Raw genomic sequence first — 14,242 nt, forward strand, 5'->3', positions numbered from 1 at the left:
GGGACGCTTCCCGCCGCTCGGGAGGAGCGCGGCTCCAGCACTGTCCCACCGGTACCACCTCTGGTGCCACGGGAGACCCCAGACTTTTCAGAGTAAAAGCACCTCTCGGCTCTAAATTATTGATCTGAAAATGCAAGAAATCTTTGCGCTTCTCAGTTCCGCACCTCAACAGTAACCAGGAGTCAGTAATCCTATTACAAGGCTCTAATAAAAAGTCATTCGCAGCAGGAAAACTATGGCAACAGTGTTTGTAATCTGAAAAAAGAACCCTTACAGAATGAGCTGTCAGCGCATTTACGATACGTTGATTGCAGTTCAACTCCACATCGGAGTTACATGAAATAAGGGTTACAAATAACTCACCTAACATAGTCTGGAAGATCATTGCCAGCAAAGGCCTTTGAACTGACAACAAGAACAAATTACAGCAGAGCAATGGCCAGCCTGTCAACCTGAACTTATTCACTGCCCTGAGGCACAGGCAGTATTTCCACAGAAGTCTAAAATTCAGTCTAAATTGGTAAAGACAGAAGATGCGAGCAGCTAGAAGTTGTATCTGATAAACTTCAGATATAGGGGAAAATAATGACAAAGTCTTCAATGTAAAACTGATACAACTTTGTGCTTGCTTCATAAATTTTTTAGACCCTACCTAATACTAACTTGCAAAAGCCCTCCCAAGGTCACTGCTAGTAGATAAGCTGCTAAATACAGTTCTCTGTATAGTGTTAAAGCAGAACAGTCATTTTCCCTTCTCGGTTCCCAGCAGCCTGTGTTCTCATTGTTTATAGCCACTACCATGGCAGGTATTATTCCATCCCCTACACAACAATGAAAAGTGTTTTATTATTTATTATTTTTGTTTTAAAGAAAAAAAGCAAAACAGAAAAAGACATTATGCAAGTTACCCTGATCTAAGAAAGACAGTCTTTTTCCTTCCACACTTCTGTAAGTCTATACAATTTAATACTTCCAAAATATCTTCTCTACCTGGTTTGAAAAAGTGCATCAGTTATTCCCATTGTGAAGTCCAATAAAATCCAGAATGGCAGTCATTGAAATGGTGTACATAACATTAGGAGCACTTGTTGCAAAGCATACATTTAGTTTTACAATCTCCTTATTTTCAGTGACTGAGACCCCTTAAAATGGCGTATCTGGGACCCAGAGCAGCAGGTTCACACAGCAGCTTGCTTCAAAGAGATTTCATCACAACAATTATATACTAAGGCCTCTATCCCAGAATACTCCTTGCTCAAATAACTTCATACACCCGAGTGCTTCTATTGTTCTCAGCAGGCACTTATTATTGTTAAACATTACTTGGATGCATCAATCTTTGCAGACGAACTTTAAGTCCATTGTTCTGGAAATATCACAACGTATTTGGATGACACGCCTTTAAAATACACTGAGAATGAAGAAAATTGCCTTAATCCTCTTCCACATTTTTTTTTTTTTTCCTCTTAAGAAGAGAGAGAAAAACACACGTAAGATACAGGATCTGAATACATACGAACAAGTTACAGGTCAGCCAGATCAGACTGACCCTGGAAAAGGTGTTTTCAGCTGACAGACCAAGGTCGAGAGGAAGAAGGGAAGTATTACAAAGCTGCAATAGCTTCCTTAGGCAAGGCTGGAGAGAGAATTTTAATTGTGAAGCACCATTCCACAAGATCATACTAAGAAGTCAGCCAAACACCTTGCTACATATAAAACATACATTTTCTTTTCCCTCAATTATGTCATTTCTTCTGGTCATAGAGCATGTAATTTCATTGCATCAGGTAATGAAAATTAAAATCATGTCTTTTTTCAAATATGTGGTGTACGACTAATGCTGATCTTAAATAACAAGAAGTAACAAAAATGTGTCAGGTAATTACAAATGTCAGTATGACTGATACAGAAGATTTTTGTGACTGCTGTCATTTTCTTCCTTATTACTCAAAACAAAAGCTTCTCCTTCAACAGCTAAAAGATAATGTTATCTTGAAAATGCTACACAAGAGCTACTTTGCAAAACAGCTACTATTCCAGCCATTTTGAAATTAATTTAATCCATATACACTCTCGGTTCACAGACACATATGAAAGCATCCACTAACAGGGTACCTAAACACACCAAGTGTCCCAAACTCTACTGTTTCCCATTCTTTTTCTTTCCATTCTTTCCTTCCTACTTTATTCTCTTGCCTTGTTTCTAATTTCCTCTTTCATTCACCCTTTTCTCAATCCATGCGACAAATCTAGCCCAGATCAAATCACTCTGCCATCTTGATGTCTCCTTTAACCTAACTTGTGTCAGTGTGCTGATCCTGCAGCCCCCTCAGTCTGTGTTCATTCTGTACAAAACCACGAAGCTTTCTTATCTGGGTCACACAAGGACAGCAGGAGGAAAACTAAAGACAATACAAGAAGGACAAACAGCCTCTTCCTAGTTCCCAGACAGATCCAGGGAAAGATAACTTAAAGGTACAATCCCAAGGAAGGAAAAACAGAAAGAAAAGGTTCAGTTGCATACACTTTCAAATCAGACACAGTCATGTTTGTATTTTTTTTTCTTCCAAATTACAGAGACCCAAACTTATTTCATTCATTATAAAACCGGCACTCAATCACAACAGTATTGGCAAAAGGCTCCCCAGCTCTGTATCAAGCCACAGTACACAAGACTGTTATTATTTCCACTGCCACCTTATCAAAAGCCTCAATGAGAGACAAACTAGGGCAGGAACATTTGAGACTAAACATAACGCAAATGTAAACAAATTTATAACATATCCTGCTACGTTCTTAAAGGCAGATGGGGCTTCAACAAAACAGAAGTCAAGGAAGCCCAGAGGAATGTGTTTAATGGTAACACATTCCAGGTTTTATACTATTTGCATTTTATTACACAGAAAGAAAATCGCTTGTCTTCTTCATTTGCCTTTTGTTTTTTCATAACTACTTGTTTCCTACAAATTTGTTATTTAATTCTGCTCACAATCTTTTCACCCAGCAGAGAACACTTTATTCCAGGATTGAGCCTAACAGGCTTGCTTCTTCATTGGTCAATCACAGGTACCTGAATTATGCTTTTACAGCATGGTATAGCTTCCAGTTGTGCTTTTTGTCACTCGTCAGACACAGAAGACAATTGAAGTCAAGCCCAACTAGCAAACAATGTAGTAAAACAGGTCATACAGCCACAAGCACATTGTGTAATGAATTCTGAGATTGACTCCCCTCTAAGGACAGCTGAACTTCACTGCATGGCAGTGAAATATGAGCAAAGGCTCCCGTTGCCAGGCAAAATGTTAGAGCAGAAGAAAGAAACAGATTTAAAAGAGGTCAAATAATGAAGACGTGGTGCAGCATTAACATGTAACACCAAAAATAAAACATACAAAAAATAAGCCTTCAGTCCCTAAAAACTATTTTGACATCTCCACCCAAAATACAAGACTGCTCTCTTCAGGTTTCTTTACACTTCTTTCCATGTTTGTCCATCACACTGTTCATGATCTACGCCCCAGTGACTGTGGAAGAAAACCCTTGTGATCAACTATATAGAGCTATCAGCTATGATACTTTTATTTTTGTTTATTCTGTTTTTTTTAAAATTGGTCAGCATTAAATTCCCATAAAAAAATATCTTGTTTTAGTGTACTAATCATGCAAGGAAGATTTTTAAATGAAAGCACGCTATTTTCTGTATACATAAGAACAAGTTGCTTTCATTTCCTGAGTTTCTTAGCTATTAGCTATTTCCTACCTTTTTTTGGTTCTTTTCCTCTACAGGATAGGCAAAGATAAGAAAACAATGCAAAGGTGAAAAAGCAGTGGGACACTTCCCTTCTTCACATTTCAATCTGCTAAACATGTAATTACAACTCACTTGTTAGAAGACATGGCATCTGAGTAGGAAGATGGTCTGACCAGCTTAACACCTTTCCGTATGTTTATTTCTCCATCCTGTAGCAACAGTGAAAATTCTGCTACTAAAATCATTTTCCTCTTACATAAGTGCATATAAAGATATTGGCTTTATCTGCTAGATTGCTTTTTTCTGCCTTAGGGTTGTTCACATTTGGCCAGTACTTTCATTTTGCAGTTTGGTTTCCACATTTGAGTTGCACCATCAGGTATATATCTCCCTAGATGTGCCACATATATATTAAGCTTACTTCCTATCCTCATGCACATTAAATCTTCTCCATACATACATAAGCTGTATGAACACAGATGCAGTATCAACACCATTTTTGTTGAAAAGAATACTGCACTATTCCAGGCATACTTGAATTTCATGAAATTATGAACTCAACACCCAGTAGAAGTCAGAACAAAATTGAAGACCTTCTACTTTATTTCCACAACATGTCTATCTTCCAAATGCTCTGTGAAGTTCTGATCCCTTCCTTAAAGATATTGGAAAAGGTTCAGAAAGAGGCAATACAAATGATTCGAAGCATGAGATAGCTGCAAGGTCCAGCTAAGCAAACCAAAACCTAGAACAGAAGTAAGAGAGGAGGGAAGAAAGTAAGTAGCAATGGAAAACAGTTTTAACTTATTTTTAACCATCTTCTCTAATAAGAGCTACAACGTTGGAGGATCAAGTGCACTATAAAGAGAAGGCAAGGACAACTAATTTTTCCTAACAAGTATACACTGTACACAGAAAGAAAAAACATTAGCTACAGCTGGTTGGGATATTTCAGAGGTCATTAATACACTGTTCATTGCTTTGCCCCAGTTAAATGATTGCTCTAATGTGCTTCTTTTTGTGGGAGACATGGAGTTTTAATTGATGATTCTTTTCTCTCTGACCCCTTAAGAGAGGACTACCACCTTTCACAGGGACAGCACTGTGCCATCCATGCACTAATCCCTGTGCCAACAGATAATAGGCCTCATCACAGTGCAAGTATTCAGCAAGACAATCAAGACGTCCTAGTTCCAGGTCACCTTGTCCTAGTTTCATATCAAACATTTTGTATCAACATCAATTTCATTTCAATAAGCTTCATAACATCTCTTAAAAACCCACTGTCTCAATAAAAGGTTTTCCACAGCTGCAACTATCAACAAAAAGAATAGTTTAAGCAGTTGGGTTGTACAAGGATGAATGATGAAGCCTGTGTGTCAGTCCATGTTAATGCACAGCCTGTGTGAGCCTAGCCAAGCCAAAACTCTGGCAGTTACAGCTGTTCTCAGCAGTATTTATACCTAGATTTACATTCAAAATAAAGAAAAGGTGATGGTTTTCCAAATAAGATGTTGAAACTTGTCAAAGAATGGTGTGCATGCTGAAGAATTACTTCACAAAAAGAAGTCACTGGTAAAAAGATCCCCAGATAAGGACTAAAAACATAGAAACCACCACTACGTATAGAAAAGCCCTCAACCAAACAGGACTGCAGTACAAGCACTCAGAGAGAGGAAGGAGCACTCACACACCCTGCTTTAACTCTTCCTTAAGTACTCTGATCTCTGTCAGACAGAATGCTGAGCTAGGTCAGCCTGTGGTTTGACCCAGTATGGCTGCTCCTGTATAACAGATATACTGATATTTCCTTCCAGGGTGCCACCCATGCATTTGAAAGGCTGTAAGTAACAGTTGTTAATGGGCTAGTATATTCTCCTTTGTAGAAAACATTGGAGTCTGACACTGACTTGGTTAAAATTGTATCTACATGCTTTAACTCATCTGAGAGAACAAAGCAACAGTGAAATGAATAAAAGGTCATTAAAGCTGTTATAAAACAAAATACGTTCCTTACCTAAGAAGAAAAGTGAGTCCTCAAATACAGTGAAAGCCCATGCTAGTACTGAAAAACTACTACAGACTGTTCAACTAGAAAAGGATGAAGTGAATTTTCATTTTGGAGAATAATCATGTTAAAAAAAGTAACGGATCACAGACAATAATCATGCTAAAAGAAAAGTAACATCACAGTATACACCGTATTTCATAATAAAAAATCTTATGGATCAATTGCAAGGCATGACATTTGAACTAAGGAGAATCACCATGACAATGAACAGGTAAGATACAAAAGATACTTCAAACACCCACATCTCACACATCCAATAACTAAGATCATCTATTTTTTTTCCTCCTTAACCCCTTCTCCCTCCAACCCAAGAATCTTTCAGCTAACTTTTCTGTTACTGTTTTCTGCCAGGGATTTCTGAAGTCCTGGAAGGAAGAACCTTGTTAATTAGCTAGTTATCCATGTAAACACAGCGCATGGCTACTTGTGTTCCTGACAGATTAACAGAATTAACTTAATGTGTTATCAGTAAAAAAGGTAAAAGCAAGCATGGTTCTGTCTTGCCAGATATCCTGTTTTCGGCCTCATTACTAATACAAAAAACAGGCAAAGAGTCTGCAGCTCTCACTACAATTAGATAGGAAAAAAGTAGATAAGTGATAACTGCACATTTAGCTATTTCAAAGAAACCAGCTGTGTCTCATGCTTGCTCTTATGATTGCTACCAATTATTTCACGCTCCCTTTTGTATGTGGGAGCAAATGTAATCCTTACCTAAAAAGGTACAATGAGTCTTTTAATGCAAGTATTACTCACTTGGAAAACAGGGTGTATATAATTTCAAAAAGAGGTATGTCAAAGTCAGTTTTATACTACTTACAGAAAAGAAACCACATCAATGGTGCAAAATGACTTTGAAGACTTTGCTTGCATTTGTGGAAAACAAAAATAAACAGCTAACAAAATTATGAGAACTGAAGTTCTTAAATGGAAGAAAAGTTCCTTTTCTTTGTATTCTTTATAAACTGTGATTGCCAAGTAGGAAAAAACATACATATCCATGTGTTGCTGGAAAAGTAAACAACCTCTAGATCTTTCTTAAACATTTAACCTCTCGTGTGATAATATTTTCTTTTTATATAGAACCACCTGCACTTGCTGAAAATTCCATTCTGGTCTCAAATAATGACAACGCTAGCTGACAATGCCACATTTCAGTGCTAGTGATTAGAGCCCCTTTAGGAGGCTAAAAATTGACTGCTTTGGTCTTTCACCTTACTTTAGACAAAGGATTCCAAGCTCACAAGTAAAGACCGTTTTGGGTGTCTGCAGTGTTTAGCATTATTATCTGCTGGCATACATTCTTCAGCAGTGCTGCTGCTATCACTGCAAGCAGATACAAGCTACCCTAGCAGCAGCTTCTGAATTACCAGTTTACAGGTTGTCATATTAAGGTTAACTATTGCCAATTTTACGTTAACACCATATGCCAGACTGTAAACTGTCTTCACACTGAAGTCACAATATAAGCAACTCAGTTTTCTTCAACTGAAACAAGAAGCACCATAGCTATTGGAAAGAGTTCCAAGCCCACTAAGGACACAGACTCCACAGGGACAGATCAAAGTACCCAGGCATGGAAATACCAGTAAGATCACTTGTTTGTAAATCATTTTTAGTTCACATAATCTGATTTCAGTCAGTGCCCTGAAAAAACTGTAGTCTGATAACATTACAAAAATCGACCTTCCTGCTGAATTTGCCTACACTTCAGCAACAACAGTTAAAATTGATGTAGTCTTCTTTTATATAATATTAATGAATCTCAACTCTGAGTAAAACCATGGAAACCTCTCAGCTTCACCTCGCTGGTCGTTGAAATCAGAGTCATAAGAGGAAAAAAAATTGAACTAACACACAATCTTCAGGCCCAGCCAGTGGCCAAGAATTGAGCCTCTCTCGATTTTAAAGAAAGGCAAGGGAACTGCAAGTAAAAGCACATTTCATCCCCTAATCCAGCTACCAGATGAAACAGTAATCTGGTAAAACATTTTTCTTCTGGAAATTTCACTTCTGCTTAGAGACAGTATCTTTTACCCATGTAAAATGATGGAAAATATTGAACTACTCCAGTGGTATTTTTTTTTTTTAACTAAATACTATAGATCTCCTCATAGCATTCCACTATGCCTCCTTCTTTTCCATAATGCTGCTGCTAAATCTGAAATTTATGCAGATGTAACAGCTTCTGCATAACGTAACAGGTCTACAACAAACAGTGCATATAGTCATGATATGACTGCTATACAGACATGTACAGCAATACTGCACAGAATGGCTTAGGTGGAAAGGGGCCTGAAAGATCAACGAATTCCAAGCCCTGCTAACTTCTGTATTCTTCTCAGGTGACACAGCAAAGGATAGTTAACATACATACTTACAGATGGCGTGATGAGAAACAGGATTGCTGTAAAATACCAGCAGTCAATCTCCCATATGGAACTACATAAAACCATTCAAACTGAAAATCAGAAGTGACACTAAAATAAGGGACATCTCTGCCAATGAAGTATTAATAAAGATACCCACAAGTTTAGATGCTAAGCCTTTCTGAAGACTACTTCCAGCTAACGTTCACATGTTTAGGCCTATATAACATAAAGGAATTTCCCACAAGAGGCAAGTAGAATATATCATTAGTATTCTTTCCCACTATCATCCCATTCCCACATGCTTTCACCACTCATAGCCTCACTGGCTTTGTAAGCCACAGTTAAGTGTGACTGTTACTGAGAATGGCAGTACTGAGCAGGCTTTACTGAATCACTGTTCTGATGCTGAAGGACCTACCAAGCCTACTGGAGAGGCTTGTTGCATTCACTTATTACCCTATGAACAAGGAAGGAGAAGACTACAATTAGAAATTCCACAATGTTTTCTTCTGTCAAAATGTACTTTTTCACTAAGTGAAAAAGAATTTCCTAGTCCAGTATTTTCCCTTTGTTGCACAGACTTTTTAAAAAAAATCTATCATTTTGTATTTTATTACATTAACTGTAAAATTACAACAAATGCTTCATTGTCCATGATAACTTCTCCAAGTAGGGTAAATATATGCCTAAGCTCATCTGTACTCCAAGCTCTCTGTGGCAATGCAGCCATCAATTTACCTGTATTACTTCACAATCACTTTAAGTAGAGATACACTACTGCCATGTTCCACAAGTTGCAAAGAAACCAGGCTCACAGATTCTTCCAGACCTACAGACTTAATGTACAACCAAAACATACATTTTTGAAATTGGGCTGGGGATTTTGGCAGGGTTCATCAGCTAAAACACAGCATTAGACTTAAGGGCCGAATGCACACGAAGTTCTGAAGGGCTTGCAGTGCTGAGAAGCATGAGATGTTCCAGCTACCAGAACAAGTCACTCCCTGTATGATGAATTCTGAAATCTACTGAGATTCAACAGAACAAAAATAAGCTAATAACAGGAAGATTAAAGAATGAGAGTATGTAACAAAACAAAACAAAAAACTAACCAAAACAACAACAACAAAACAGTTGCTGCTAAAGTCAGTAACGAAGTACAGGAAATAAAAAAAAAAGACATGTAGTCCATCACAGAAGTGCTTGCTCAGTCTTGTCAATGTGATTTGCTGAATTCAAAACACACAGAACCACCTCACATGTCTAGAAACATAAGGAATGAGAATCACAAGTATTCATTTCCTGCATTTACTTAAAGCTTTTCTTGGAGATGTTCTTAAACATCTTTTCTTAAAAAAGAAAATTTACAGCAGATTCTGATTTACTGCTGTTTACCATTATTTACTCTCTAGAGTACTATTTACCATTATTTACTCCTTTCCTTGAATAAAGATAAATCACCTTCATGTAGGTATAGTGCTTATTACTACTGCAAAATCTTGCTATATGACCAGAACTGTGGCAAGCAGATATGCCATTAGCAAAAAAATTCAATTCCAGTAAAGAAAATAGATTGACATTTACATTCCAGTGCACATTCCAACACTTCAGAATCACAATAAGGTAGGAACTGCTAGCATACACAGCAATTAACATTGCTGTTGATGGTGCAAACAAAACTATCACCTCATCTACCTATCTCAGTTTATGGATATAATTTCACAGCAAGTAAGGGACAGAATACTGGCTCTGAAACTGTTTATTCTACTGCAAATTGTATTTCTTGTTAAAATCTGAAATGATACAGAGGGTTTATATAAACAATAACCAAAGTATTTTCAGACTTTCTGTACAGAAATATTACATTACACAAGCAAGTGTACATTACACAAAAAGACACATGCAGTACACAAAGAAGACAATTGTTCACTTCTGATTTATAACTATCAAGTACTTGACTTCCTAATGCTGATGTTTTCCCAAGTAATTCAGTAGAAGGGATTTTTATGCATATAGAACGTGTCAGGCCTTTTCATACCTGCATCACTATACAAATTAAATAACTGCACATTCAAGACACACCTGATTGCATATAAAGACAGATAAGAAGGATGCTTGCAACGCTTCAACAACTCTCAAGTATAATGGCAAGATCAAAGTGTTAAGTATAGCAAAGAGGAAAGAGCGTGCAGAGCAGAAACACCAAAGTGTTAATGGGAGAAGAAAGGGTGATATAAAAATTAAGAGGCTGAGTTCAAATTTACATAAAACAAGAGGAAATGAGAGAAGCATATATTTAACTAAACTAATTGTGTTTATCAGAAATTACCTCCTTTCCTTTCTTTATATTCTTCTCTTTGATCATTGCTAAGAGGATGTTAAAGCTTTCACTCCAGTAACTAATCTATTTAAAATAAAAAGGCAGACCTTCTCAGTTCTTTCTTCTTTCTACAACTTCAATGTTTTTGCCAATATTCTTTTCTTTGCAACTTTTCACCAAGTCAAAACTTCACTCATGGTGTTTTGCACTGCTCCTAACACCTCTGCTTATACAGTTTTTGTCTCTGTTTTGCAGATATGAAGCTAAATCGAGCAGAAACAGATTTATCTGTTGATTTCTGTGCAAAAAGAAATACTGAAGACAGTAACGCCTCAGAACCCCCTTACAGCTAAGCAAACTAGGCAACTGCAGAATAGTCACCTTTCCCCTTCTTCACAGGCAGTTTGTCATTTGCCAGAACTTATTATCTGCCTTACATCAGACGTAGTTCCATATAATGCAACTGTCGGGCAAGAACACAGGAAAATTCTCCACAACTTTCAACTTTAAAGCATGCTTTTGAGGGAGAGATTAAAAGGCAATTTTGAGTAGCTATTAAAAAACAGTTGGTTTTAGTTACATAAAAACAAAATCCCACACACAACCAATAGCAATTTTAAGATTAAATTAACATTAGCTTACCAATTGATGCATCACCATCCAAGAGATTGTCATCTTCAGAGGTCTGAAAGTCCATAATTACACCTGCTCCATCTAGAAGCTCCTCATCGCTGCTTGCACTGGTTATACTGTTGTAGCTGTTTCGATAGTAGCCTCTATGAAACAGCTGCTCAGACTCCATTTAGCTGCTTTATAACCTATGTAAAGAAAACATGTTATTTGATATTTGAAAATGCAAGTAAGATTGAGGTTTATATCAAATGAAACGACACTATGATTTAAACTTACAAAAACGTAGCAGTAATAGTATTATATAAGCATTTTAAACAAACATTTTCTGACATTTAACTGGTTGATGCTTCTTCACCCCTTTTCTTGGGCTCTCCTATGTTTAAGAAAGTATTTCACTTTCAGTAAACGAGGCTGAAATGTGCATGCCCCACACAAACGTGCACTGCACCACACCATGGTGCTAGCACAAAATCCACTCAGTGCTCAGGTTCAAAACTGATTTTATCTTTGTGCTATGTCTCCTTAGTCTGTTACCTGTTTCTCTCCAAACACTCCAAAGCTGTAGTCCCACAAACACAATTGTACACATTATTTTGCAAGGAAAAAATACCAAAAGGGACAACAATTCAAAATCTGCACATCTACACAAAGCTTTCAAAACACATACACACATGCTTTGTATACAATCCTTTGCCTTGCAAATTGAGAGCCACAGAAATCAGATCAGGAAGGAGTTAAGTCACGACTACATCTTGATTCCATGCTCTTATTTACCCCAAGCATGTCTTGCGTTTCTCATTTCTCAAACATCATCATACTTTATTAGCTCCCAGCAGCTCAACCTCAGGAAAGTCATGGAACTATGGAACTATGCAACTACCTCCTTCACGGTATCTTGGTTTCCAAAACAGAAAGAAGTTTCTTTCAAGTAAATGCAGAGGACAACACCTGAACAATGAGTACTATCAAAAACATTTCTGCAGTTCTCTTGAGAAGTCCTCAGTTTGCAGAACAGGGCTTTCCCTTCTCCAAGTTTCTACTCTAAGCTGGATTTTCAACTGTAACTTGGGGGTAGGAATAAGATTCAATCTTTATTCCGTATCTTGACTGTGATCTTTTCACTCAGATGGATGTTTGAAAAGCAAGAGTTTCACTCAGACCACTTGGATTAAGGGCTATAAGGCTTCTGCCTTTCCAGCAAAAGCCAAAGACTTTCTAGTATTATTTTCCCACGAAGATATATGAGGAAAAGAAATTTTCAATTAAAACCACTTTAGCAATGGCTGTGCTATATAAAGCAATATATTATATATAGCAGTGATTGCTTTTTAATAAAATATTTTGTATTCACAAGCAGTATGAGACAAAGCATAATCTACCTTTTTTCACTAATAAGAAATATTTCATTCCCTCCAAAGGAAGGAGATGCTCCCCCCAAATCCAGGTCTTTTCCTTGTGCGCTTTTTCTTCTGCTTATCCTCACATTCTCTAACAATTCACTGTAACTGCTAGAACACTAAAATATCCTCCATAAACATCCAGCCAGCTGGCTGCTCTAAAAGTAGGTGATAGGACTTGTAATTCCAATCCTTCTCCTCTACCCAGCTGTTGGGTCTTGTGAAGTATACCTAAAACTGGTTGGCCAATGTCAAGAGTTATTTGCAGAGTTGAAACTCTGCTTTGGCAAACTACTCAGTCCTCTAAGCAGCAATCGAGTTACCATAAGAAGGAATGAAAAGTTAAGCGACAAAGTTTGCTGGGTAGCTGCAGATAGAACTGTCAGCATGAGCAGTTTGGTGATAACACAAAACACTGGAGGCTGAGCTTTCTGGAAAAGCATATATGCTTATTCTCTTCTTAAACACTTCCCTAGAAATCTGCTGTTGGGCAAGACAAAGCCCTTTGGTTTGGCCATTCTAATTCTTACAATTCTTATAATCCTTATAATTTAAAAAAATAATTTTTTTCTTCAAAAACACCTTCATTCTTCTTAACCGCCAGCCATTGTACGGACACTGAGAAAAGTTCCTTAATGAACAGCCAAGAAAATTTCACCCTATCATGTGATGAAGCATATCCTATTTAAAAAGGACAACTACTTACACCTGGACACAGTGGAAGCATCTCAATTTTTCCAACAAGTGCATCAAATCATGACTTACAATTTATTCAGAATCTATATTTCAAACAAAGCAAAACACGCAGTTGTACCTACAAAGAGCAAGCCAAAAAGAAGTTTCACCACAAGCAGCCCAACTGTTTTGCTATTATGCTCACAGAAAGACCTGTTAACATCACCCTGTCTTTTATCAGTTGGGCAGTATCATGAATGGAAGACATCCTGCACAGCTGAAACGAGTAGGTGCACACCCACTTGCTGCATTGGTCACTGCATTCCTCCAAACTGGAAGAAGACCACCATAAATCTCAGAGGAAAGAAAAAAAAATTATTTATGTTAAACTTCACAGCTTCAGTTCCTCTTACCACAAACTTGCTACTCAGAATAAGAAACAGCTTTTTAATAACATTGCAGAAACAAAGTGGTGTATTACAGATATTAAATCGTCCAATAATTCAGGAAATGCTTTCAACCTGGTCTAAAATAAAACAGAACATTTCATCGGTCAGAAATTGACAAACAAAACCAACAGGCTCTCAGAGCCATATCCAACACGCTGTGAAGAATCCCTGCATCAGCTCCACACAAACATCATCCCTCACACCAGCACACCCATGCCCTCAGACACACAAGAAGGTACAATACTAAGGCCTTCTGTCCTTGTTTTGAAGCACTGTGTCTGCTGCTGACAGAACTCTCCATCAAGCAAGCAGGAGCTCTAAAACCAAGACCATTCAAATTGAGAACTGTAAGGAAGATTCTTAAGAAGTGTTTCTCTGCATTCCCAGAGTCAAGTACCTCAGCTGCCTCCTACCTGACACAGTGTTACAGGTTGCTGCCTTAGAACAGCAGGCAGCAATGGCGGAAGGCAGGAAAGCAAGAACTTTGTAAGTTAGCAGTCTACAATAAACTTTACTCAGAACTAAAGTTCTACTTCCCGAGACTGTAACAGTCACTACTTTCTCCACCACCTCT

The 14,242-nt window shown here is 37.6% G+C and overlaps 1 protein-coding gene across 2 annotated transcripts in view; it reads right to left on the reverse strand.

The window, feature by feature from the left end:
- CLCN3 (chloride voltage-gated channel 3) overlaps positions 1 to 11,332 on the reverse strand; it is a 46,756-nt gene extending 35,424 nt beyond the window's left edge. For both annotated transcript variants that reach the window (XM_003205387.3, XM_010709486.1), the window contains exon 1: positions 11,157 to 11,332. In XM_003205387.3, the coding sequence (XP_003205435.1) occupies positions 11,157 to 11,316 (160 nt within the window). In that variant the 5' untranslated portion in view covers positions 11,317 to 11,332. The remainder of the gene's footprint in view (positions 1 to 11,156) is intronic.
- Between the last annotated feature and the right edge of the window lie 2,910 nt (positions 11,333 to 14,242).

The sequence above is a fragment of the Meleagris gallopavo genome, chromosome 4 (genome assembly GCF_000146605.3).
Source record: "Meleagris gallopavo isolate NT-WF06-2002-E0010 breed Aviagen turkey brand Nicholas breeding stock chromosome 4, Turkey_5.1, whole genome shotgun sequence".
Taxonomy (NCBI): domain Eukaryota; kingdom Metazoa; phylum Chordata; class Aves; order Galliformes; family Phasianidae; genus Meleagris; species Meleagris gallopavo.